The 27,273-nt window shown below is 43.1% G+C and overlaps 2 protein-coding genes across 2 annotated transcripts in view; one reads left to right on the forward strand and one right to left on the reverse strand.

The window, feature by feature from the left end:
* The window catches only part of SLC3A1 (solute carrier family 3 member 1), a 51,289-nt gene that overhangs the window by 8,126 nt on the left and 15,890 nt on the right, over positions 1 to 27,273 (forward strand). The window contains exons 2-5 of the mRNA XM_042932167.1: positions 7,544 to 7,993; positions 12,506 to 12,685; positions 12,836 to 12,990; positions 18,585 to 18,710. Coding sequence (XP_042788101.1) covers positions 7,576 to 7,993; positions 12,506 to 12,685; positions 12,836 to 12,990; positions 18,585 to 18,710 — 879 coding nt within the window. The 5' untranslated portion in view covers positions 7,544 to 7,575. The remainder of the gene's footprint in view (positions 1 to 7,543; positions 7,994 to 12,505; positions 12,686 to 12,835; positions 12,991 to 18,584; positions 18,711 to 27,273) is intronic.
* Positions 16,995 to 27,273, reverse strand: part of PREPL (prolyl endopeptidase like) — an 84,581-nt gene continuing 74,302 nt past the window's right edge. The window contains exon 16 of the transcript XR_006200644.1: positions 16,995 to 17,011. The gene's annotated coding sequence lies outside the window, so the exon portion shown is untranslated. The remainder of the gene's footprint in view (positions 17,012 to 27,273) is intronic.

Genomic DNA, 27,273 nt, shown 5'->3' on the forward strand with positions numbered 1-27,273 from the left:
GACTCTGGGAACCCGAGAGAGAGAACATTGCAACAGGTCCCACCCTTAGTTCAGAGAGGCTGTAAATAGGTGAATGAAATACGGAAAATCCTTCCTCTTTTTCAAATTTTCACAAACCTGGCAGGTTATATGTTGCATGTCACTTTGGTGGGTTTGCTGCTGAGATGATATTTATGATATGATGGCTTTAAAATTCATTATATACATACATTTTTCCCCCACTGGTTACTACTTCTGTATATTTGTTTCTTTGTTTAATTACAGGGTGTTTCTGGATCCTGTGGTATTCCCCGTTGTGCTATCTCCTGTTTTCTAGATATTTCATTCGTTTCTGCTTTATGATCGTGATTGTGTAATGCACTTGGGATTTGAATTTACCAAGCGGGTTTATCTTCATTATCTGTGATTCTTTGTTCTGATTATCCTTGTTGGCTCTTCAAGCTTCCTTAGTGTTCTTGTTCCTTAGTCACATTTAAAAGTTTTAACAGTAGTGTGTTTGGCTTTCTACAATCGGTATTTCCTTTTAAAATCTCCTTGAAAGAAAGTGATACTGATAGCTTTGTACTTGCGTGGAATTCTTAACTTTGTGCACTCTTTTCCAGATTACTGCTAACTGCCTCTTCTGTCGGTGTTTCAGTACTGGTTCACTGAATTCTTCTCTGTTTTCTTTCTACTTTTTGAAGTTTGCTTTTTTTCTCTTTACTTTAGATATAAGTATGGGGTGTTTATGAATTTGGGGTGGCTATTGCTAGGAGAAGTCACCTTATTACTGAACTCTACCGCCTGCCTAGGTAGACTCCCAGCTCAGGGTTTCCTGACTTAATATTTTTTTCCAATGGAATAGAAATACATATGTATTATAGAAAAATTAGAAAAATCAAAAAAGTTTAAAGAACAAAATGAGTATCATCCACAATCTTAGAACCCAGATATAAATACTCTAACATATTTTCTTTTTTCTTTTTTTTTTTTAATTTTTAATGTTTATTTATTTTTGAGGGAGGGAGGGAGAGAGAGAGAGAGAGAACGTGCACAAGCAGGGGAGGGGCAGAGAGAGAGAGGGAGACACAGAATCTGAAGCAGGCTCCAGGCTCTGAGCTGTCAGCACAGAGCCCGATATGGGGCTTGAACTCACAAACCGTGAGATCATGACTTGAGCTGAAGTCGGATGCCCAATCAACTGAGCCACCCAGGCGCCCCTCTAAATATATTTTCTAATAGGATTTTGCAGATATACATGCAATTTTTTTCACATAAGTGGGATAATTTCTTTATATTCTTCATTTTTCCATTCAGCATGATAATGTGGGATTTCTTCCCTGCCATTAAAAATCTTGGAAAATAGGGGTGCCTGGGTGGCTCAGTTGGTTAAGCATCTGACTTCATGATCCCAGGTCATGATCTCACAGTTTGTAGGTTTGGGCCCCAAGCCTCGGGCTCCATGCTGGCCGTGTGGAGCCTGCTTGGGATTCTCTCTTGCTCTCCCTTTGCCCCACCCCCTCACACACTCTCTCTCTCTCTCTCTCCCAAAATGGATAAATAAATTTTTTAAAAAATCTTAGAAAATATACTTGATGATTAATATTGTATCACATGGATCTATAATAATGTTTTAGCTAGTCTTGCATCACTGAACAGTTAGCTTGTTTCCAATGTTTGCTCTTATAAGATTTTATTTATAAGTAATCTCCACACCCAACATGGGACTCAAATTTATAACCCTGAGATCAAGAGTCTCACATTCTACTGACTGAGACAGCCAGGCGCCCCCGTGTTTGCTATTATAAATAGCACTGTAATTTAGAAGCCTCATTATATGTAAATTTTTGTTCTTATCTTGAATTATTTCCTTAAGATAAATTGTTGGGAGTGGAATTGCTGAGTTAAAGGTTATGAACTTTTCCTTCCCTCTGTTACAAAAGTTGTATATGTTGAGGGCAAATAGTGAAAAGTAAAAGTGCAAGGATTATTGACCTCATTCTCTTAGTCTCGGTCAACCACTAGCTGAGAATGAAATATTCACGTGTACATGTGTGTCCAGTTTTCTCCACACAACTCTGCTGATATTATCTGTACTGTTCCAGAACATCGTCTTCCACTTCACACTATGTTTTGGACATTTTTCTTTATCAGCAGAGATATATAAACGTGTTCTTTTTTTCATGCACTGAAGTATTTATGGCAGTAACTTCTTTTTTCCCCAATGTTATTTATTTGTTTGTTTGTTTGTTTGTTTGCTTATTTAATTATTTTTGAAAGAGAGAGAAAGAGAGAGAGAGCAAGCATGAGAACAGGGAAGGGGCAGAGAGAGAGGGGGACAGAGGAACTGAAGTGGGCTCTGTGCTGACCTCAGAGACCTCAGTGTGGGGCTTGAACTCATGAACCGTGAGATCATGATGTGAGTTGAAGTCAGACACTTAACTGATTGAGCCACCCAGGCACCCCTATAAACTTGTTCTTTGCAGTAGCTATGTGATCTTTCATTGTCTGAATCAACCATAATTTACTTAAATTATTTTCTATTGATGGATGTTTAGATTGTCTTCAATTTTATTGCAGTGTACATCCTTGTACGTACGTCTTGTTGGTTACATCTTCAAGGTAAGTTTTTAGCAGTGTAATTTCCAAATCAAAAGTTATGCAGTTTCTAATTTTGACATAGACTCCCAAATTGTTCTACACAAAGTTTGCACTAATGTATGCACGAATGTACGAGTGCCAGTTCCCTCTATATTTTTGGATGCTGAGTATCACCAAAGTCTTTCATTTTTGCCAAAATGATAGTCTAAAAGTAGTATATCGTTTTTATTTTTGTCTCTATTTCTTTAATTTTGGGTGAAATTTACATTGTGTGTTTATTAACCACTTGTATTTTTTTTCCTGTCAACTTTTTATATCCTTTGTCCATTTTTCTATTTTTTGGTGTTAGTTTGTATAATCAATTCCTGTATTATGGATATTAGCTGTCATATGTGTTTGCCATTTGCCTTCTATCTTTGTGGATTGCTCTGTTTGTTTTTAAATTTTGTAAGGGGCACCTGGGTGGCTCAGTCAGTTGGGCGTTCCACTTCAGCTCTAGTCATGGTCTTGCGGTTTGTGAGTTTGAGCCCCGCATTGGGCTCTGTGCTGACAGCTCAGAGCCTGGAGCCTGCTTCAGATTCTGTGTCTCCCTCTCTCTCTGCCCCTCCCCTGCTCATGCTCTATCTCTGAAAAATAAATAAACATTAAAAAAATTGATAAATTTTTCCTTTATAGGATCTAGGTTTTATATTTCATATTCTATTTAGAAAGGTTTTCCAACTCCAAGGTTTTTTTCCATTCACAAATTTCTGTCTAGCATTTTTATGGTTTTACTTTTTACTTGTAAATCTGATCTACATAGAACTTATTTTGATGTAAAGAATAAGGAAAGCTATATAGCTTTATTTTCTTTTTCAAATAGCTAGCTAGTTGTCCAACATCACTTACTAAATAATCTTTCTTTTCCTAATTTGAAATGTTGCCTTTTCATGTTCTAAATTCCCTTCTGAATAGGGGTCTATTTTTGGTGACTCCAATCTGTTCAGCTGATCGTTTGACCTATCCCTTCTTTCGTACCAACTCCTTATTTTACTGGAGTTTATATTTTAAAACCTGGCTTCATTTATTACTCTGAAAATGTTAAAGCTCATGATACACATTGCCAAATTACTTTCTAGCGTTATTATGTCAATTTACCCTGGACACTCACCAGCACTATAATCTTTTAGAAATTCTTTGCCAAGGTGATTGGAAATGTTCCTTTGTTTCTCTAATATTAGCGAATTAATTTGTGTGAAATGTCTTTATATTTTTTTCTGAGTTTTCTATTGACATACATATTTTTTACTTGATATCATGAACTTTCATATACATACGTATAAAGCCTAACAATGTTTATGTCCCCTTAATGTTAAAGACATAGCTCTTTGGCATATTTGTTACCAATATATTTCCCAACTTGGCATATGCTTTTTAGTGACTACACTTTATGATATAATAAATTCAAAAATTTTATTCAATCTATTTAAGCAATCTTCTTTTGTGATTGCTTTTATTATTTAAAGAAATCCTCCCACCAAAGACTAGATAATCATTCGTTTGTTTCTAAAAGATTCTAGTTTGCATGTCTGGAAGCTTAAAGTATTGTTGCTATCTTAAATAAAATTTGGAGAAGTTGAGGGGCACCTTCCTGGCTCGGTCAGTAGAGCGTGTGACTCTTGATCTTGGGTCCTGAGTTTGAGCCCCATCTTGGGTGTAGAAAAGTTGAAATGGAGCATTTCTGTCATGAAGGCATACTGCTGTGATGTAGAGTTTTCTCTGCATTTATATGATTGCATAATTAGAATTTAAGGATTTATAACTAAAAGTTATTTTGTATAAAATTATTTTGAAACTATGGGTATTTTTGCACATTGTTTTTTCCCCCAAATAGTAACAGAATTTCAGGAATTAGGTCCTGTTTAGCCAAACTGTAGAAAGAGCCCAAATGTCCATTGACTGATGAATGGATAAAGAAGATGTGGTACACATACACACACACACACACACACACACACACACACACACACACACACAGGAATATTACTCAGCCATCAAAAAGAATGAAGTCTTGCCATTTGCAATGATGTGGATGGAGCTCGAGTGTATTATGCTAAATGAAATAAGTCACTCAGAGAAAGACAAATACCATATGGTTTCACTCATGTGGAATTTAAGAAACAAAACAGATGAACATATGGGAAGGGGGAAGAAAAGAGAGAGAGGAGGGGCACCTAGGTGGTTCAACTGGTTAAGTGTCTGACTCTTGATCTTGGCTCAGGTGGTGATCTCATGCTTCATGAGATCGAGCCCCACATTGGGTTCTGCACTGATGATGCAGAGCCTATTTGGGATTCTTTCTTTCCCTCTCTCTGCCCCTCCCCCACTCACACTCTCTGTCTCTTTCTCAAAAATAAATAAACTTTAAAAAAAGAGAGAGAAAAGCAAACCCTAAGAGAGTCTTTTCCTTTTTTTAACATTTATTTATTTTTGAGAGACAGAGAGAGCACAAGTGGGGGAGGGGCAGAGAGAGAAGGAGACATAGCATCCAAAGCAGGCTCCAGGCTCCTGGCTGTCAGCACAGAGCCTGATGGGGGTCTTGAATCCATAACTGGGAGATCACAACCTGAGCCGAAGTTGGATGCTTAACCGACTGAACCACCAAGTCGCCCCTAGAGATTCTTAATGATAGAGAACAAACTGAGGGTTGATGGAGGGACTTGGGTGGGGGATGAGTTAGTTGGGTGATGGGTATTAAGGGGGGGCACTTGTTATGATGAGCCTTGGGTGTTGTATATAAGTGATGAATCACTAAATTCTACTCTTGAAACCTACTGTAATTTAACTACCTAGAATTTAAATAAAAATTTGAAAAGAAAAAAAAAAGAATTAGATTCTTTTGTGAAAATTACTATTATGTGTTTGAGAGATAAAGCAATTTCAAGACATAATGCTAAATTCCTTTGATTTTTATTAAAAAATTTTTTTTAACATTTATTTATTTTTGAGAGACAGAGGCAGAGTATGAGCAGGGGAGGGGCAGAGAGAGAGAGGGAGACACAGAATTTGAAGCAGGCTGTAGGCTACGAGCTGTCAGCACAGAGCCCACCATGGGGCCGGAACTCACAAACCATGAGATCATGACCTGAGCCCAAGTCGGATGCTCAACCGACTGAGCCACCCAAGCGCCCCGAATTCCTTTGATTTTTAAAAAAATACACAGTATGCATAATTAATGAGAAATGCCATGTTGGATGCATTCAATGAGCTAGGTATTGGGATTTACTCTTTTAGAAAAATAACCTGGACAAAATCAAACGGTTTATTCCTGTGTACCACACACTGCTTCCAAGCCATTCTATAAAAAAATACAGGAATGTTAAGAATTCATATAGCTTTATTTAAAGAACCAAAAATCCTTGTTACCTGATCAAATGAGTCATAAGGCTGTTTAAATTCCATTGATTAAATGGTAAGCATGAGTCATCACATTCTTGGAAGCCTTGAAGAATCTTCTAGGAAAGCACACCTAACTTTAGTGCAGTTTGCTCGGGTTTGCAAATGTTGTATTTTGCACTTGTCAATGATTAAATAACTCTTAAGTACGTGTATTAAGTGCATTTATATTTATCTATAGTAAAGCACTTGAACTTGCTAGACATGGAATCCTTTCTCCCCATCTTCTCTTCCCCCACCCTCAGAGGGTACTTCAATGAATGGAAGCTAAAAAATAGAAAACAAGACTGGAGGGGCACCTGGGTGGCTCAGTCAGCTAAGTGTCCGACTTCAGCTCAGGTCACGATCTCGCAGTTTGTGGGTTTGAGCCCTGCGTCGGGCTCTGTGCTGACAGCTCAGAGCCTGGAGCCTGTTTCAGATTCTGTGTCTCCCTCTCTCTCTGACCCTCCCTCGTTCATGCTCTATCTCTCTCTGTCTCAAAAATAAATAAACATTAAAAAAAAAAAAAGAAAGAAAGAAAACAAGACTGGAGGCACCTGAGGTCCAACTGAGTGTACAACAAGCTTATTTATAGGGTTGGCCTGGACTGAGATAAAATAAAGTTAGCTTCAGTTACAAAAGTGTTGTTGCTCCCTGTCTCCAGACACTCTTCCTCTTGGGTTTGGAGGAAGAAAAGAGACCTTTAAAACAAAACATACAGAAAAGCCTGTTTCCGCTTACAAAATTCAGTATTTCTTTTTCTCCTACCTAGCTAAAAAGGACCATTTTTTAAACTTTTTTTTTTTTTTACTGTGGTAAAATATACATAGCATAAAATTTGCCACTATTCGGTGGCATTAAGTACTTTTACACTATTGTGCAACCATCTCCACTCTCCATCTCCAGAACTTTTTCGTCCTCCCAAATGGAAGTTCTGTACTCCATAAACAGTGAGTCCCCATGACTCCCTTCTTCCCACCCCCTGGTAACCACCCTTCTACTCTCTTGTCTCTATAAATTCATCTAGGTGCCCCAGACAAGTGGAATCACACAATATCTGTTCTTTTGTGGCTTATTTCACTTAGTATGAGGTCTTCAAGGTTCATCCATGTTGTAGCGTGTGACAGGATTTCCTTTTTATGGCTGAATATTACTCCATTGTTTGCATATATCACATTTTGTTTGTCCATTCATCCTTTGATGGACACTTGGCTTGTTTCCACCTTTTGACTATTGTGAATAACGCTGCCGTGAACACTGGTGTACCCAGTCAAGTAACATTTAAATTGCGGTGGAACCCTGCTTCTTCCTCCCCTTTCCCCTCCTCCGTGCCCCTGTTCCCATCCAGGTCTGAATCCCTCAGCGCTGGGACAGTAGCCACAACAGCCGCAAGGGTTGATGTAGAGAGAATTTTTTTTTAAACCCCTTTTACCTTTACCCTTTCTTCCTTGGCTGGACTTTGTCCGCCCAGGTTTATTTATAAACCACGAAAGCTCATTAACAAGACCAAGCACTTCAGCAAGCCACCTTTCCACCTTTCTTATTGCAGGAAGGCCCTCTGAAGGGATAAGGCTGTGGGACATGGCTGAGAATAAAGGCAAGACAGACTCCATCAGGATGAGTATGCAGGGATGCCAGACAAACAACGGGTTTGTCCAGAACGAAGACATCCTGGAGAAGGACCTGGACCCGGGCAGCCGGCTGGACGACGCCGTGGCCGTCCTTGGCCCTGTGGAGCCCGACCTGAAGGACATCAGGCCCTACGCGGGCATGCCCAAGGAGGTGCTGTTCCAGTTCTCAGGCCAGGCCCGCTACCGGCTGCCCCGGGAGGTGCTTTTCTGGCTCACCGTGGCTTCGGTGTTCGTGCTCATCGGGGCTACCATAGCCATCATCGCCGTCTCTCCAAAGTGTCTCGACTGGTGGCAGGCGGGGCCCATGTACCAGATCTACCCGAGATCTTTCAAGGACAGTGACATGGATGGGAACGGAGACCTAAAAGGTGGGTTCAGGAGTGGGGATTAGGGCGGGGCCGGGATGCAGCTGGTTTATGGCTCTCAATCCTCAAAACCGAACTGTGCCTGGCTTGGGCGCTAAGCACACTCCGCTGTGACTGGTCACGCCGAGCTTCTCCTTGTTTATGATATTCGAAAAGCCATTCAGCACAACCCGGCAGTTCTTGGCACGATGAAAGGCTCCTCGCTGCATGCCTTTGAGCCCCCAGTGAGTTGTTTCATTTATTGCCCACTAAGTATATATGCTTAGCTCATCGATTCTGACTTCTTATGTGGAACTCATTTCCTCCTCAAATGCTTCCTGCTTCTGTGCACCTTCTAGTTGGTTATCTCAGAGTGACAGCTTAGAACTGCTTTCCCAGTGTGTGTAGGGGCTAGTTTGGTAATCTAGCTGAGTTTCTTATTAGTGAATAAAGCATACATTATGTTTTTAGAAAAAAATTAAGTGATATCTTTAAAAGGTATAGGCTGAGTCTTTAAAGTTTAAATCCTGAGAAATGAAGGGAAGGAAAAAAGGTATTAGCAGAGTGTTGGGCATTACTTGAATTGAGGATTGTTTAAAATAATATCCCTATCAGTAAAAATAAAATGAAACACAAGGTAAACATTATTATTTTTTTATTAAAAAACTTTTCTCATGTTTATTTTTGAGAGAGAGAGAAAGAGCGTGCCAAGGGGGGAAGGGGCAGAGAGAGGGAGACACAGAATCCGAAGCAGGCTCCAGGCTCTGAGCTGTCAGCATAGAGCCCGACGCGGGGCTTGAACTCACCGACCATGAGATCATGACCTGAGCCAAAGTCAGAAGCTCAACCGACTGAGCCACCCAGGAATCCCCCCAAAACTATTTTTTTTAAGTTCCGCCAATAATTTCTGAGTCAAGTGTAGAGCATCCTTATACTTTGTTGCTTAAATCAGGACACTTTTAAAGGAAAATTTTGCCAGACAGCAAATGTAAACAGGAGCTGTCCTGGACAACTTAGTTGATACGGTCACTCTAGTTCAGGTAATGATAAGAAACAAACAAGGTAATTTTTGATAAGACTTAGTTTGAAAAAAAAAAATAAAAGAAAATGATCTAATAGAGTATGGGAACTGGGGATGAGCTTAATCTAATGTTAAATGTTTATTTATTTATTTTGAGAGAGAGAGAGAGAGAGAGAGAGCACACGAACACAGCAGGGGAGGGCCAGGGAGAGATGGAGAGAGAGAAGCCCAAGCAGGCTCCACCCTCAGCACAGAAACAGACTCGGCGCTCAGTCTCACAACCGGAAGATCATGACCTGAGCCGAAATCAAGAGTCCATTGCTTAACCGACTGAGCCACCCAGGTGCCCCTGAGTTTAATCTAACTTTAAAATCTAACTTTCAAATAGGATCTTGAAATCTCTAACTTACCTTAATAATTAATGAAAGGCTATGTGATGGGGCACCTGGCTGGCTCAGCCTGTTAAGCGTCCAACTCTTGGTTTCTGTTCAGGCCGTGATCTCAGGGTTTTGGGGGTTTGAGCCCCACATGGGCCTCTGCACTGGCAGCATGGAGCCTGCTTGGGATTCTCTGTCTCCCTCTCTCTCTCTCTCTCTCTCTCTCTCTCTGCCCCTCCCCTACTTGCACTGTCTCTTTCTCTCTCAAAAATAAACTTTAAAATTTTTTTGAAGATTACTTTAAAATAATTAATAAAAGGCTTTTCTTTTTCATGCTTGATATCTTTTTTTGTATCTTCCTGTGTCCTCACTAATTGAAATATTGGGATGCCTGGGTGTCTCAGTTGGTTAAGTGTCTGACTCTTGATCTCGGCTCAGGTCATGATCCCAGTGCTGTAGATTTGAGCCCTGCGTCGGGCTCCATGCTGACTGTGTAGAGCCTGCTGGGGATTCTCTCTCCCCCTCTCTCCACCCCTCCCCTGCTTGAACTCTCTCTCAAAATAAATTAATAAACTTTTAAAAAAATAAATGGGGGCACCTGGGTGGCTCAGTCAGTTAAGCGTCTGGCTTCGGCTCAGGTCATGATCTCATAGCTCGTGAGTTCGAGCCCTGCGTTGGGCTCTGTGCTGATAGCTCAGAGCCCGGAGCCTGCTTCGGATTCTGTGTCTCCCTCTCTCTCTCTGTCCCTCTCCCACTTGTGCTCTGTCTCTCTCTCAACAATAAATACATGTTAAAAAATTTTTTTTAAGTATTAAAAAATTAATAAAAAATTAATTGAAATATTATCTGTCCTTCAAGGTGCAGTTGAAACTCTTTCTGCATTAATCTTTTTTTTTTTCCATTAGAGAGTGAGAGAACAAGCAGGGGAGAGGGGCAGAGGAAGAGAGGATTCTGTCTCTTCCACTCAGCATGGAGCCCAACGCAGGGCTCGATCCCAAGACCCTGGGATCATGAGTTGAGCTGAAATCAAGAGTCAGATGCTCAACCTACTGAGCCACCCAGGTGCCCCTATATTAATCTTTATTTAAGCTTTCAGTCAGAGCATCTATTCCCCTCCCCAGAGCTCATGGGACTTTGGACTGTTTACAGTCCCCTCTGATACCGCCTTGTAACCTATCCTGGTGACTTCCCTTCCAACACCCCTCATCCCTGCGTGGCCTTAGCACCTGCTCCCTTTATGCAGTAAATGCTTAGCAAAAGTGATGTTTTGACAAAATAGAGCTAAAATTCCTAAACCCAAATAAACTCCCCACTTCCTGGCCCTCCCCTTGTAATCTCCTTCTAGATACATCCCAAATTCCCATACACAGGGCCATGTCTCATCAGCTCCTATGTTTGCCTTTTCTAGTAACTTTGCCTTGAGGGACTAGTTGTTTCCTTTAATCAATAGGTATTTGTCCTTGAGGTTGAGGGGATTTGCTTGTTACTATCTGAAGGAACCACTCCAGGTTTCAGTTTGTTTTTGGTGATTGCCTTCTGTCCCCTGGAGTGGGGGCCTGGGATCCCTTGTTTACTTTGTATCTGTCCAGCCCCTTTGTTTTTACCATCCTGTTCCTTTCCTTATTCTTAAGATATCTTGTATTGTTCTGATTGAAATCAAAATCCTTTTGTTGGTGGTGAATAGTCTGTGAGGTCTCACAGACACCCATATGGAGGAACTGAGGTACAAAGGGGACAAAAACAAGCATCCTATAATAGGGGAAGAGCCCCAATGCCAGGAGTCAGGAGACTTTGTGCTTTGGTCTCAGTGACCTCCAGCCTGCTGTGGGACCTGTGACAGGCTCTGATTGTAGGAAGCCATATAGGGGTCCCACCCAAAGTTATTGGAGATTGAAGTTACTACACTCAAGTCTGATCTGCAATTAGGACTCTGAACTGGAACCGCACACACACAAATACACACTATCTGCTAATTATCCCACAAGGTTCCAAGTACAAGGAGTTTCATTCCTGTGTCTCTTCTCAGCCAAATCTAGAATTCTCTTCTGTGTAAATTATTGGCTTCAGCATTGTCCAAAGGGTATAGAACGTGAACCACGCAGATAATTGTGAATTCTTTAAGGAGCCACATTAAAACAAGTACAAAAGAAACAGATGAGAAATTCATTTTAATAATAATTTAATTTTAGGGGCACCTGGCTGGCTCAGTCAATAGAGCATGTGACTCTTGATCTTGGAGTTATACGTTCAAGCCCCATGTTGGGTGTAGAGGTTACTTAAAAATAAAATCTTTAAAAAAATTTAATTTTAATTTAGAATCCATTTTAATAATAGTCATTTAAAGTATTTTGTTTAAGCCAACATATCAACATATAATCAACATAAAATATTTCTGAGATATTTTACATTATTACATTCTTAAAAAAATTTTTTTTTAATGTTTATTTATTTTTGTTAGAGAGAGAGAGAGACAGAGCATGAGTGGGGGAGGGCAGGGAGAGAGGGAGACACAGAATCCGGAGCAGGCTCCAGGCTCTGAACTGTCAGCTCAGAGCCCAACGCAGGGCTCGAACCCACGAACTGTGAGATCATGACCTGAGCTATAGTGGACAGTCAACTGACTGAGCCACCAAGGGGCCCCTACATTATCATATTCTTAAGAATCCAGTGTGTGCTTTGCATTTACAGCACATCTCAATAGACGAGTCACATTGCAAGTGCTCAATGGCCACGTGTACAAATGGCTGTCATACTGGACAGTGTAGCTTAGACCGTGTGTTACTCTTCTTTGTCCCTTGGCACTTAGTCCAGCACCTGGCTTAGATTAGGTGTTCAAAAACCATGTGTAGGATAAATTAGCAATACTGTAGCCTTGATTTTAAATATAATCTATGAACAAGGCACAGACAGATGTTAATGTTTTCCATTTATGTTAAAGGTCAAAGGTTATTGCTAAAAGACCATTTGATGCTACTGGTAGAACTAGACTTTTCTATTTGAATTTCATCAGATTCAACAGAATTCTGAGTATTCCTGTTTCAATATACATATTTCAATTTTAGCCATATTGGTTTTGTTTTTAATCCTTTGATCAAAAAGTCAAACTTTATTTCTCATGGCCTTGACTTTTTTCTTCAGGCATTCAAGAGAAACTGGACTACATCACAACTTTAAATATAAAAACTATCTGGATTACTTCATTTTATAAGTCATCCCTTAAAGATTTCCGACATGGTGTTGAAGATTTCCGAGAAATCGATCCTATTTTTGGAACAATGAAAGATTTTGAGAATCTGGTTGCAGCCATACATGATAAAGGTAAACTGAGTGGTAGGTGGGTGCGGGGGTGGGGGGGGGGGTTGAGAAAAGCATTCTCCAATTGCTTACTTAAAGCATTTTTTTCCTTAACAGACCTGTATTTGTCTAATATAATCTCTTCCTAACATTTGAAATATTTTCACTCATTAGGTTTAAAATTAATAATTGATTTCATACCAAACCACACCAGTGATAAACATGCTTGGTTTCAACTGAGTCGGACCCGGACAGGGAAATATACTGATTATTACATCTGGCATGACTGTACCCATGAGAATGGCATAACCGTACCACCCAACAACTGGGTAAGTACCGACTTGTCTGATTTACAAAGAGAAAATGGGCAGATCTTCGGTGATTAAACTGGTTATCTATAAAGTCCTTTTAAGGAAAAAAGTGAATGGGTATAGTTTTGGGGGAGGGGAAAATTTCCCAAATAAATAGAAATAATCTACCCAAGGCTTGTAATCGTTTGGATTTGGACTTTTTATTCCATTGTGGAACTGATGTGTTTTAGCAAATTAAAGCCTGTACTTTCTGTTATTAGCTTCTTCCTCCCTTACTTCCCATGCCGTCAGACTTGGACTCCATGTCCTATTAGGTCAGTAACGGTCTCGCTGACTCCTCCGTCTTTCTGACTCCAGACTCCTATGTCTTTCTGACTGTGTGACTCCCCTGTCCAGTAAAACCCCAGCCATACATGAGCCTGACCGTCCACTTTCTCTTCACCTGAACTTTGGTGTCTGTGCCTTCAGAGACATCACACATCCATTGTCCTCACCTGAACTGAGGCATCCAGTCTTGGAATTTTACCATCCAGGCCCTCTCTCTTCCTCAAACACCCTTCTTGCCATCTCTGCCTCGTATCATGCTCAGCGGCAAGCTCTGCTTCGAAGGGTGAGCAGAAGTCATCAAACCTGCCTGCTCCTATACCCGCCCTCTTCCTACTCACCTTTTTTTTACGGCAGAGGCCGGGTCTGTCTTGTCTGGGGTTACCAGACTTATAAGTAAAAATCCAGGAAGCCCAGTAAAATCTGAATTTGCATAGTTTCTGAGTATAAGATATTTCATGGGACATCCTTACACTAAAAATGATGCACTGTGTATCTGAAATTCAGATTTAATTGTATGTTTTTTATTTTATCTGGCAACTCTGCCCCTGTCCTGGGCTGGTCCCCCCACCTGCTCTGGTTCATGTCTGTCCTGCTTTCTGCAGAACTGTTTACCCTGGATCCTCTGGATCTCTACTCTCCAGTCCCTCCTTCTCTCTTCCTGACCTTCTCCAGAAACACTTAAAGAGGCTGACTCCTGGGCATCAACTTTTAGATGAACCAAGGGCATGCAATATCAACACGTATCAATGCTGACTGTGTGATCTTCTCCCCGCCAACCTCTCGTACCCCAGGTTTCGTGAATAGTACTAGTATGCAGCCTGGTGAGCGGGTTATCAGCAATCCTGGCAGTTTTAGCTCCTTAATTTTTCTTTTCCCCAATCCCGCACACTCGTTAAAATGATTACGATATTAACAAGCATTTACTAAATGCATACTATGTGCCGGGCTCTGTGTTAAGTGCGTTATATTCATTCCTTCATTTAATCTGCCCTGCAAGCCTATGAGTTTTAATTCCTGTGTTGCAGATGAGCAATGTTAAACACCTTGCCCTCCGTCACACAGCCAGTAAATGAAAGGGCTAATGATGGCACCGTCCCACCATACAGTCTACTTTTAAAAATTGCTGCCCATACTTCCAACCATATCATCTCTTGCCTACAGGCCTGTAACAGCCTCCAGTTTCTCCATCCTTCCATCTGTTCTCCGCTATAGCCAACATTGTTGGCTTTTTGGGTTTGTTTGTTTTTGTTTTTTTAGTAGTTGATACATGGATACCTGGGTGGTCAGTTGGTTAAGTGTCCGACTCTTGATTTCATCTCAGGTCATGATCATACAGTTTGTGAGTGAGTTCTGCATCGGGCTCCGTGCTGACAGCACAGAAGCTGCTGGGGATTCTGTCTCTATCCCTCTCTGCCCCTCCCCCACAGGCACTTCTCTCTCTCTCTCTCTCTCTCTTTCTCAAAATAAATAAACTTAAAAAATAGTTGATACATACCAAAATATATGTAATATATGATAGATGTATAAAACATCTTGTGGCATAACCATACAATGGAATACTACTCAGCCATAAAAGGAATGAACTATTGATAACAGGCAACACCATGGATGAATCTCAGAAGAACTATACCAGTGAAAGAAGCCAGACAGAAGGGTACATATTATTCCACTTAACATGAAATTCTAGGAAATGGAAACTCATCTGTAGTGACAGGAAGCCAATTAGTTGTTTAAGGATGGGAAGGAGATGGGGAGGAGTGGAAGATGGGGCCAGGGGGTCCCAAAGGATGGATATATTCACTATTTTGATCATGGTGAGAAGTTCACAAACATATACACATGTTGAAACTGATCAGATCATACACACAATATGTGCAGTTTATTGTGTTCATTTATACGTGAATAAAACTGTTAGAAAATATAGGTAATATGTATCTAAGTAATAATATAGTGAACATCAATGAGCCCATCCCCAAATTAAGAATTGAACATTACCAACGCTGCTGAAAATGCCTGCAGGTTCCTCCCTGTCCCTCCCCACACCTCCTCTTAGGGGTGACCACTGCCTCACATTTGGGGGTTTTCCAAGTCCTTGCTTTGTGTTTTTCCTGTGCTGCATATGCTGCATATTTTTAAAAGATTTATTATTTAGTTTCTCCTGTTTTGGACTCTATGATAAATGTCCTGGTGCATGTAAATCTCCTGTAACTACCTTTTTCACTGTTTTTAATGTTCATCTATGTAGAGTCCGGTAGCTGTGGTTTATACATTTTCTTTCTTTTTTTTTTTTTAATGTTTATTTCTGAGAGAGAGAGAGAGAGAGAGTGCATGAGCGGGGGAGGGACAGAGAGAGAGGGAGGAGACAGAGGATCAGAAGCAGGCTCTGTACTGTCAGTGCAAAGCCTCATGCAGGGCTTGAACTCATGAACTGTGGTCCTGAGCCAAAGACTGATTGAGCCAACCAGGTGCCCCTATACTTTTTCATTGTTATGTAATATTCCATTGTGTAAATATTCCATGATTTATTTATCCACTCTTCCACTGATGGGCAGTTGGACTGTTTCCAGGTGTTTATTTTATTTTATTATTTTATTTTATTTTATTTTATTTTTTTACTATTATTAACGATGCCATGGTAACATTCTCATTAGTCTCTTTGTCCTGGGGTGCATGTACAAGAGCTTCTGAAAGGCAAATGGCTAGGAGTGAAATTTCTGGGTGCACGAGACTGCATGCTGACCTCTGCAAGATAATACCAAACTGATTGTCAAAGTGGTTGTACCAATTTATATCCCCTCCAGCAGTATAAAACATACATATTCTCCTTAACTTACTGGTACTGCCGGACTTAATAATTTTTACCAAGTGAACCTAAATTGGTATCACCTTAAGGTCTTCATTTTCCATTTATCTAGTTGCGAATGAAGATTTATCTAGTTACTAATGATGTTGAACATTTATTCGTACATTTCATTCACTTGAGCTTCCATTTTGGTGAAACACCTGTTTATGGTTTCTTTCCTCAGTTTTCTTTTGGGTTGTTTGTGCCTTTGAAATTGGTGGGGTTCTTTTTGTATTCTGGATACCCATCTTTTCTTGGTCGCACAGACTGTAAATATCCTGGTTTGTGTCAGGGCCGGCGCTGAGTGTGTGTTTCCTTGAAAGGCGGCAGCTGCCACTTAGCTCCACCCACTTGTTTTAGTGGCAATTGGGACCCACCATGACTGGGTCTTCCAGTTAAAAAGAAAAAGATTTGTGCAAAATCCCCCAGTTTGTAAATGTTGTCCAGATGTTTTCTTTTGCATGAAATGAAAAAAAGCCCAAGCTAGAGCCCTGAGCAACCGCCCCATTGAAGGAACCAAGCTGACTTAAAAGCAGCAGCGAGAGAGGCAGGAAAGTCCGCCAGGAGAGTCATGCTTCGGAGTCACATTTGTGAGCATTCCTAGAAAGAGGAAATCAGTGCCAGGTGCTTGAAGCTGCTAAGATTTCTTTTATTCCTGAGGGCTAGAGGGTTTTGATTTTTATTATTTTATTTTATTTTATTTTATTATTGTTATTTTTTAAGAAGAGTTTTAAGTGGATGATTCTACTAATTTTCTGAGGATACAGTTTAAATATCCACTCTGTGGATTCAAACTCCAAGACCAATGGAATGTATCTTTCTCCCCAGTTGACCATCATTTGCATTTCTTCACAAACAAGAGTCCAGAGCCTGGATAGAAGGTTCAAGAAAATATGTTAGAAATGTCTGTTCTTTAGGTTCTTTCTGGGACTCGACAGCTCCACTCCCATCGCCCCCCCCCTCCCCCCAGGCCCATGCATCACTGCCACCCACCTGCACCCTCACCACCAGCTGCTGTGGGCCCAAGTGGGGAGCAGTTTCCTTTGGTCTTGGTTTCCAGTGACCCCTCACCCCAGGCGCATACTTGCCCTTCCAGACAAAGCTGACTTCCTACCTTGCTGCATCCTGCCCCTGCTGCGTCCCCACGCTCAGTGGTGGGACATTGCTGACTGGGCTCTTGGTTTGGGCGTCCCTTCTGCTTCCCCACTCTTCCCTCTAAGGGCTTCCCACTAAGGGGCCCAGGAGGGCTCCCCTGGCCTTAAAAGGGGCTCAAGCCCCATCTCATTCTGATCTGCCCCACTCCATAGCCCTGGCAGCAGCAGATACGGCCAATGGGGAGGGGCGCTCAGCTCCAAGATGCCCCCAGCCGACCTGTGCCTCAGTAGGTGTGGCTCCCACCTAGTCTTCTTCCTTCCCACCTTGCCTAGTCCTTGCTCAAGGTCAGATGGTCCCATTTGGGGCACAAGAGGGAAGGCAGGAGGGGTCTGATCCCCCTACCCTCTGTAAATGGGCTCCAGCCCACCTCACCGCCACCCTGGAATCTATTGCAGTGAGGGAAATGCAGTCCACCCATTATCCAGGAGGCCCAGGTTCCCTGTGGCAGCCACCTCAGGTGGGCCGCAGCCATTGCCTGACCCCATCCGCTTCCACCCTAGGCCTTGGTTTCCCCTTGCCTCACACGGGGCACTAATAACAAGGAACTAGCCTTGCTCACTCCCAGCCTTCCACTCCTCCCTACCCCCCAAGGTTCTGGTTCCATCTTTCCTCTGTTCACAAACTACCTCTGGACAGTGTGTTGTTTTTGTTCAATGTTTCCATTCTTAGACACACGTCATCGCTGCCATGACCACCAAATGTTCGTCCTCATTGCTTCCTGCTGTTCTGCCCGCATCCCCCTCCTCCAAGATGCTCTTAGGGGAAGGGGTCTGGGGCAGAGCAGGCTGGGTTACCGACCACCCCAGTCCCAGGGAAAGTGGGATGCTGTGGCAGAGCGAGGCGGGGGGACCTGTATTAACCATTGAGGGTGTAGGGGCCACCTCCTCCCCATTCAGGGAAGAGGTAGCCATTATTTGTCCCAGCCTGGTCCTCCCTCCCCCAATCTGGTTTCCGATTTGTAGTTACTTGAATAAAAAAAGTATCCTGTTCTGGAGAAAAAAAATGTCCGCTCCTTAAATTGGCCTCATTCTACATTTGAGAGCATTGGTTTGCTATTGTGGTTGTTATGGACAGCTTCTACTAGACAAATATACCCCAACTACATCTGTGCGGCTTTCGTGGGTGACATTTTAAGGAATGAATTTATCCAGTGCTCTCCCTAGAAGGAAAATTCTGAGGATTTACGCACTCTGCCTGCACCGGGCCAGGGATGGCAATGATCGTTTCTTTGCGGGCAATGCCATTACATGGATGCTAAGAAGGTGATATGCTATTTTCTGTTTGCTAGCTAAGTGTGTACGGAAACTCCAGTTGGCACTTTGACGCAGTACGAAACCAATGTTACTTTCACCAGTTTATGAGAGAACAACCTGACTTAAATTTCCACAATCCTGATGTTCAAGAGGAAATAAAAGTGAGTACAGATACCCCCACAGACTTCTCCATTGCATGGGTGTAGAAGTGGGTACCCGATACACTTTGTGTTGAACAGTACTTGTTCAGGCAAAACCAAGTAATACGGGGTGCCTGGGTGGCTTGGTCGGTTAAGCGTCTGACTTCGGCTCAGGTCATGATCACAGATCTCACATGATCTGTGAGTTCGAGCCCTGCGTCGGGCTCTGTGCTGACAGCTCAGAGCCTGGAGCCTGTTTCAGATTCTGTGTCTCCCTCTCTCTCTGCCCCTCCCCTGTTCATGCTCTGTCTCTCTCTGTCTCAAAAATAAATAAACATTAAAAAAAAATTAAAAACAACAACAACAACAACCAAGTAATACAATTAAACTCTGGGATTATGGAGTCTGAGGCAAATATTAGACCCTCAGACATGCTGGTCATTCCTTCCTCACACAACGGACGGGGGAGGGAGGCAGAAATACCTGGTAACTTAGCCCTGAGGTCATCACCCCTCTGCCTGTGATGACGAGAGGATGGAGTGAGGTGCGCCAGAGTGTGGGCTCTAGATCTGAGCCTGCATCTGGACCCAGCGCCACTGCTGCTACCGTGGGCTTCTGGGTGAGATATTTGGCTTTCCGTGTCTCTGACCCCTCATCTGTGAAACACGGTCGAAGGCGGTATTCGTCTCACGGGCTGTCTGGAACATTGCGGGACATGACCCGTGCACGGCCTTCTGTATCCAGGTCGTTCTAAGCACTGGAAATGCAGCCGCGAATAAAACCTGCTCTCAAGGCGTTGTCTGCAAACCGAGGGGAGGGCACACAGTTATCAACTAAACGGGTAACGTGTCGGGTGGTCCCTGAGGGTAAGGGACGTCAGAGTGCCAGGCACAAGTTGGTTTGGGGCCATCCCTCTGTGGAGGTCCTGTCTGGACAAAGACCTGAAGTTTGAAAGGGAGCCCCGTGGATGTTTGGCAGAAGAAGATTCCAGGCACGAGGAAGAGCCAGTGCAGAGACCTCGAGGTGAGAGTGTGCTTCGTGTGTTTCAGGAATGACGTGGAGGCTGGTGCATCCAGTGACCGGAGGGAGCAAATGGAAATGCAGGACACCAGCTAAATTTTCATTTCAGATAAACAATGAGAAAGATGGTATTTGGGACCCGCTTCTGCTAAAACATTACTCGTGGCGCATCTGAAATGAAAACTTAGCGGGGTGTCCTGTGTTTTATCTGGCAAGCCTGCCAGTACATATGAGTGACACGAGAGGGAGGGTTAGGGGCTGAGATCCAAGAAGTGGAGACGAGGGGCGGATCCCACGGGGCCACGAAGGCTGCTGTAAGGGATTCCTGCTGAGCTGCTGAAGATCCCTCCGTGGCCCCTCATAGGAGGCTTCCTGTCAGCGGTCACCACACAGTGGTGGTTCCAATACCCAACAAGACAGACATCAGCTGTGTTATTGCTGCTGCTGCTGCTGTGGCTGCAGTGGGCAGGGATTCAGGTTAGTGGGGGAGTACTCTGAGGTCGGTAGGTGGGGAGGGGACCCGAACAGAACAGAGAGCTGTGGGTCCCTTTCTATAGCTCGCACCCTGTCAGCTGAAGGGTGAGGGTGCAGGTGGCCACGCTGGAGCCACTGAGGGCGCCCACAACCCTTAAGTTTGTTCTTGGTTTGTTTGTTTTTTTTTCTTTTCTCTTATGTTTATTTACTTTTGAGAGAGAGAGAGAGAGAGAGAGAGAGAGAGGCAGAGAGAGAAGGAGACAGAGGATCTGACTTGGGCTCTGCGTGGATAGCAGTAAGCCCGATGCAGGGGCTTGAACTCACAAACTGTGAGATGATGACCTGAGCTGAAGTCGGATGCCTAACCAGCTGAGCCCCCCTGGGCGCCCCTCTTGTTTTTAAGTACTACCTCTAGGGAGATATAATTCACATAAACATAAAATGCACCCCTTCAAGTGTATAGTTCAGTGGTTTTAGTCTCTTCACAGAGTCGTAAAGCTATCACCACCGATTTCACAACATTTTCTTTCACCCCCTAAAGAAGCCCTATATCAATTAGCAGATACTCTCCGTGCCTACACCCCCCCCATTGCCGGCAACCGCTAATCTACTTTTTGTCTCCGTGGATACGCCTGTTCTAGACATTTCATATAAACAAAGTCATACAATATCTACCTGTATGTCTACGATATGTATCTGTATTTATAATCTATATTTAATAAGTTGAGAAACTGCCCAGCTCTATTCCAAATCAGCTGCACCATGTTTAGTCCCGGTAGCAATGTATGAGGGTTCCAATTTCCCCACATCCTTCCTTGCCAGCACTTGTTACTGTCTGTATTCTTGAGTACCGTCATCCTAGTGGGTGTGTAGTGACATCTCACTGGGGTTCCGATTTACGTTTCCCTGGTGCCTGGGTGGCTCAGCCAGTTAAGCGTCCGATTTACGTTTCCCTGATGGCTAATGACGTTCAGCATCTTCAAATGCGCTTATGTAGTTTATTTTTATATCTTTGCTGGAGAAATGTCTGTTCACATCCTTTGCCCATTTTAAAATTGTGTTATTCGTCTTTCTATTGTTGGTTTTAAGATTCTTTTGAAGTTTATTTATTTTGAAAGAGTGTGAGCAGGGGAGGGACAGAGAGAGAGAGAGAGGGAGAGAGAATCCTAAGCAGGCTCTGCACTGTCCAGAGCAGAGCACTACCTGGGGCTTGAATCCACAAACTGCAAGATCATGACCTGAGCCAGAGTCGGATGCTCAACTGACTAGGCCACCCAGATGCCCTGGTTGTAAAAAAAATTGTATAGGGGCGCCTGGGTGGCTCAGTTGGTTAAGTGTCTGACTCTTGATTTTGGCTGACAGGGAGGAGCCTGCTTGGAATTCTCTCTCTCTCTTTCTGCCCTTCCCCTGCTCTCTCTCTCTCTTTCTCTCTCTTTCAAAGTAAATAAAATAAACTTTAAAAAAGAATTTTATATATATTCTGGATACATGATTTGCAATCTTCTCCCATGCTGTGGGGTGTCTTCTTGCTTTCTTGATGGAGTCCTTTGAAGCACAAGTTTTAAATTGTTCAATTTATCCGTTTTTTTTCTTTTGTTGTTTGTACTTTAGTGTCATTTAAAAACCATTGCCTAACCCAAGGTTATGAAAATTTTTTATGTTTTCTTTTCCTAGTTTTATAGTTGTAGCTCTTACATTTTAGGTATCTGATCCACTTTTTAAATTACCTTTTATATATGAGGGGGTCCAACTTAATTCTTTGGCATGTGGCTATCCAGTTATTCCTACAACATGTGTTTAAAAAAAAAGGTATTCTTTCCCCATTGAACTGTCTTGGAACCCTTTTGAAAATCAACCGGCCATAAATGTCAGGATTTATTTCTAGACTCAATTCTTCTCTATTGATCTGTAGGTCTGTTCTTGTGCCAATACCACAATGTCTGGATTAGCCTAGCTTTATGGGAAGTTTCAAAACTGGGTTGTGTGAGTCCTACAATTTTGTTCTTCTCTTTCAAGATTGTTTGGCTATTTTGGGTCCTTGTATTCCTTTCTTTCTTTTGGCGATCAATTATTATTATTATTTATTGGAGTATAGTTGACATACGATGTTATATTAGTTTCAGGTGTACAACATAGTGATTTGACAATTCCGTATATTACTCAGCGCTGCCCACAGTAAGTGCAGTCGCCATCTGTCACCATACAACGTTACTAGAATATTGACTATATTCCCATCGCTGTACTTTTCATCTCCATGACTTGTTCTGCAACTGAATGTTTGTACCTCTTAATCTCCTTTATCTCTTTCGCCCATCTCTCCACCCACCGCCCCTCTGGCAGCCACCAGTTTATTCTCTGTATTGAAAAGACTGTTGTTTGTTTTTGTTTTGTTCTTTAGATTCCACAGATAAGTGAAATCATATGGTATTTGTCTTTCTCTGTTTGACTTATTTCTCTTAGCATAATCCCCTCTGGGTCCATCCATACCGATGTAAATGGCCAGGTCTCATTCTTTTTATGGCTGAGTAATATTCCGTTGTGTGTGTGTGTGTGTGTGTGTGTGTGTGTGTGTGTACAGACCACATCTTCTTTACCCATTCATCTATGAATGGACACCTGGACTGCTTCCATAGCTTGGCTATTGTAAATAATGCTGCACTAAACATGGGGGTGCATGTATCTTTTTGAGTTAGTACTTTTGTTTTCTTTGGGTAAATATCCAGGAGTGGAGTTACTGGATCATATTCTTTCCATATGAGTTTTAGGATCAGCTTGTCAATTTCTGCAAGCAGCCTGCTCCTGGGATTTGAATAGGGATTGCATTGAATGCGGGCATCAGTGTGGGGCAGCATTGCCACTTTAACAATATTAAGTCTTCTGAACCAGGAACACATGATGTCTTTCCACTTGTTTAGGTCTTTAATTTCTTTCAACATTGTTTTGTGCTTTCAGTGTGCAAGTCTTGCATTTTGTTGTTGTTGCTGTTAAATATATTCCTGTAGACTCCTTACTTCTAAGGCTGTTTTTACTACACATGTTTAATGTTTCCCAGAATTTAGATGAATTTAGATGATCTGTTCCAGAGGTAGGCATCTTGTCAGTGCAGCCTTGTCTCTTTGAGGTTGGGGAGAGCGGGGTGGGGCAGGGTGGCAGACATAGCTCCCAACTAGGGTTAGTTTTAACCTTCTTTGCTGGAGGGTGGACACTGTCTTCCTTCACCAAAGATCATTTACACACCCCCACCTGTACCTTTCCCCGCCCCACCCACCCCCATACACTTTTGGGCATTTACTTTGTGCCAAGTGCCTTACCTGGATCATCTCATTTATGCTCTGACCAAGCCTTATTTAGGAGACTGTAGGATCATTTTACAGAGAAGGAAACTGAGGGCGAAAGAAGTGAAGTCACCCACCTGGGGCGGATTGATCCAGAGCAGGATTCAAACCCAGAGTTCATCCTCTTAACCACAACCCCACTTCCGACTTGAGGCAAACCTGTTTCTGTCTCTGTGCTTCACTTTCCCTACACAGTTTTTCAAGGGGTTTCAGTTGGAAATTCATAAATGTGGTGGGGCGCCTGGGTGGCTCAGTCGGTTGAGCGTCCGACTTCGCCTCGGGTCATGGTCTCGCAGTTTGAGAATTGGAGCCCCGCGTCCCGCTCTGTGCTGACAGCTCAGAGCCTGGAGCCTGCCTTGGATTCTGTGTCTCCCTCTCTTTCTGCCCCTCCCCTGCTCACATTCTGTCTGTCTGTCTGTTTCTCTCTGTATCTCAAAAATAAATAATAAACATTAAGAAAAGAAAAAAAATAGAAATTCATAAATGTGAGTATAATCCAGTTGGTTTATCAGGCAGTGGATTTCTCCAGGCTCCTTGTGGCAATAGAGATGGATTGTCTGGAGATGTTTAGACAAGTGTGATAAATTTTGTCCAAAGGTGCCAGCCAATACATTAATTATTTTTTGACTGTTCCAGCTGTTCCCTTGCAGGCATCCAAGTAGTGGAACAAGAGCCTTATTTACTAGTCTCAACAGAATGAGATTCCCCTTGGGATGAATCGTTAACTGCCTCCAGTTGAAGGTTAGACATTTTTGTAAGGCTGGTATAGAAGATTTGCTTCTAGAACTATATAAGAAAGGCCAAGAAGCTGCAAGGAAAGGCTCTTTGCTGCTGAAGAGGGACTTTTCACATGAAGGGGACTTTCCAACACCCTCTTACCCCCCAGCAGCACTTATCTCTGCAGTAGAGATTAGAGAGTAGAGAGTAGAGCAGGTTAATTATTTGCAACCCAGCGAGTTTGTGGTGGGGAGGCATTTGGAATGATTCCTGCTTGCATACCAGCTTGCACTCATGGCAACTTCTTCCTTCTGGCTCCCATCAGATTTCAGATTATCTGCACAGTGGGAGGCAAGCGGGAGACCCACAGCACACAGCACCCTCGTCTCTCCTCTCTGAATCCTCCTTGCACTGGTCTTCAGGGGACTTGGCTCTGCCCTGAACCTCTCGGGGCTTGAGTGTGTTTACCTCGTGAAGTCTAGAAGCCTTCTTGGGAGAAGGTGGAGGCTTACGTTTGTATGGCATTTTGGACGTTTCCAGCCACTTTGGTTTTTACTTGCGATCAAGTCTCTTCTTTGCCAAATGAGCGAACAGAAGTCCAGAGAGCTGGGTTAGTAGCAGAGCAGGGAAGAGACTCCACACAGCCCAGCCCTCTGCCTGAACGGTGTCAGGACCCCGAGCCCGCCATGTGGAAATGTTGAGTGCTGGAGTGTGGGATCCTGGGGAGTTAGTATGTTCATGGCCACTGGGGACAGGGAGCCCAGGTACCCCACCTCCATCCCCCCCCCCCCCCCGCCCCGGCTTAAATGTCAGCTCTACTCTGCTCCTACTGAGCACGGCGTTGGTGGTGAGGTGGTGAGGATTTGAGTTTACAAGGTCTTAGGGAAATCATTTTCCATTTGCATTTTGGAAATCAGTGACTGTGGAGAAGGGGTTTGAGTGGGGTAGGTCTGGAGGCAGAGGGGCCAGGGGAGAGGATGGGTCAGTCATCAGGGAAGAAATGCCAGGGGCTTCAGAGCAGTGAGGTGGCATGGGGTTGCAGGGGTATCATCAGGTTAGAGAGGAGTCTGGTGTGACTCTCAGATTTCGGATTTGAATGCAGACTGGTGGTGGTGCCATTTCCTGAGATGGGAGACAAATACGAGGCGGGGGGCATGTCTTAATCATGGAGAGTTTGACGTCTGAGACGTCAAAGTATTCAGTGGAGACTCAGATATAAGGACATGGAGCTTGGGGGACATGTCTGGCTTAGAGATAAAACTCTGGGATTTGTGGGCATGCGGACAAGGCCTACAGAGGTCAGGCAGGTTGTGTCAGTGAGAGCACCAGGCTGGCCAAGATGGACAAGGGGGTCACTTGCAACTGAGCTTGAGGTGATTGTTGGCATGTGGGAATAGGGGCCAGGAGTTGGCAGATCTTCCAATCGAAAGAATAAAATAAAATAAAGCAGAGCAAATGGGTAAGGGTGCCAGAGGGTTCCAATTCTGGTGCCACCACTTACTAACTCTGTGACCGTGATCAAGTTACCTCATCTCCCTGTGCCTCAGTTCCCTCGTTGGTAAAACAGGAAGGAACAATAATGACACATACCTCGTAGGGGTGATTGGGGATTAAGTGGTTTAACCTCTCTGTATGGCATTTAGGATAGGGTGTTCCTTGTTATTTAAATGCTTGTTAAATAATAAATGGGTAGATAAATGAGTCAATACAATGTTGTGAAATGAAATGAACAGGGAGTGTAAGAGCCCCCCAAAGTGCTAATATTTAATTTTTCTTTATTTTTGAGACAGAGCGAGAGCATGAGTGGGGGAGGGGCAGAGAGAGAGGGAGACACAGAATCTGAAGCAGGCTCCAGGCTCCGAGCTGTCAGCACAGAACCCGATGCGGGGCTCGAACTCACAAACCATGAGATCATGACCTGAGCTGAAGTCGGACACTCAACCGACTGAGCCACCCAGGCGCCCCCCAAAATGCTAATATTTAAAGGACTGCGGAGTAGACAGAGAAAAGTGGCAAACGAGGAGTGGGTATCCGGGAGCTAAGGGATAGGAGTATTTCTAGAGGCGCGTTTAGTCAGCAGGGCCAAACACTGCAGAGAGATCAGGTAATATAAACATCCAAGTATGAATTGACTCTAGCAGCAATACCTTATTTAGTCCCTACAGAAACTCTGCCAGGCGGGTGTAATTTTATGGATGAGGAAAGCAAGGTCAGTAAGATCATGCAGATGCCCTAACGCACGCAGCTGGATGCAAAGTGGGAAGCTGGGAAGGGCACTTGGATGGGTCAGAATCCTGAGCCCGTGATCCTGGAGGAGTTAGCCAAGAGTTTCACCAACATTTCTGAACAGCAGTAGGGTCAATTTTCTTTCCTTTGCTTAAAAGCAGAGAATATAGTTTTCTCTCTGTACTTCTAAAATATCCTATAGTTTGTTATTCCTCTTTGAGATGGACTGAACCTGGGGTTTATGTCACTTTCAAGACGATGTCTTACAGATCGTCACCCGTAAGAGCAGAGTTTTTCTATTTCGCAAACTAAGCTTTTTAGGTAAATGGCCCAGTAACTTTAGTCATCTCAAAAGAAAAGTTTTGCCTCTAGGTTTCGTGAATCTGGATATGAGACTAGTAATGCTGAATTGGTTCCTGTTTTACTCAGCGCAGTGAATTAAGGAGAAAAGAATGAAAAGGTGCCTGGTAGAGAAACCAGGACTCTGTGATGTCATGGGAGTTATACAGGAATCGGGGACACAATGTACTGTCCCCAGAGTCCCGTGGCGCCTCTGTGGGTCACCCAGACCCAGCAGAACTAGGCTCTGTGCCCATTTCTGCACCAGGCACCCTGGGAGAGCTTAAATGGGGTAAAGAGAGGGTTAATGATTAAAATCTAGAGCTCCCTTTTCTCACCTAGTTGGGAGAATAAATAGCACAAATATTTTTCAAGAGCACATTTTGGATTATCTGAATGAAGACCACAGCATTTTTACAATGACTCTCAAAAATAACCATCCAACTTTTGCTGTTTTGTCTCTTCAAACGATC

Source organism: Panthera leo, chromosome A3, assembly GCF_018350215.1.
Source record: "Panthera leo isolate Ple1 chromosome A3, P.leo_Ple1_pat1.1, whole genome shotgun sequence".
Lineage (NCBI taxonomy): Eukaryota > Metazoa > Chordata > Mammalia > Carnivora > Felidae > Panthera > Panthera leo.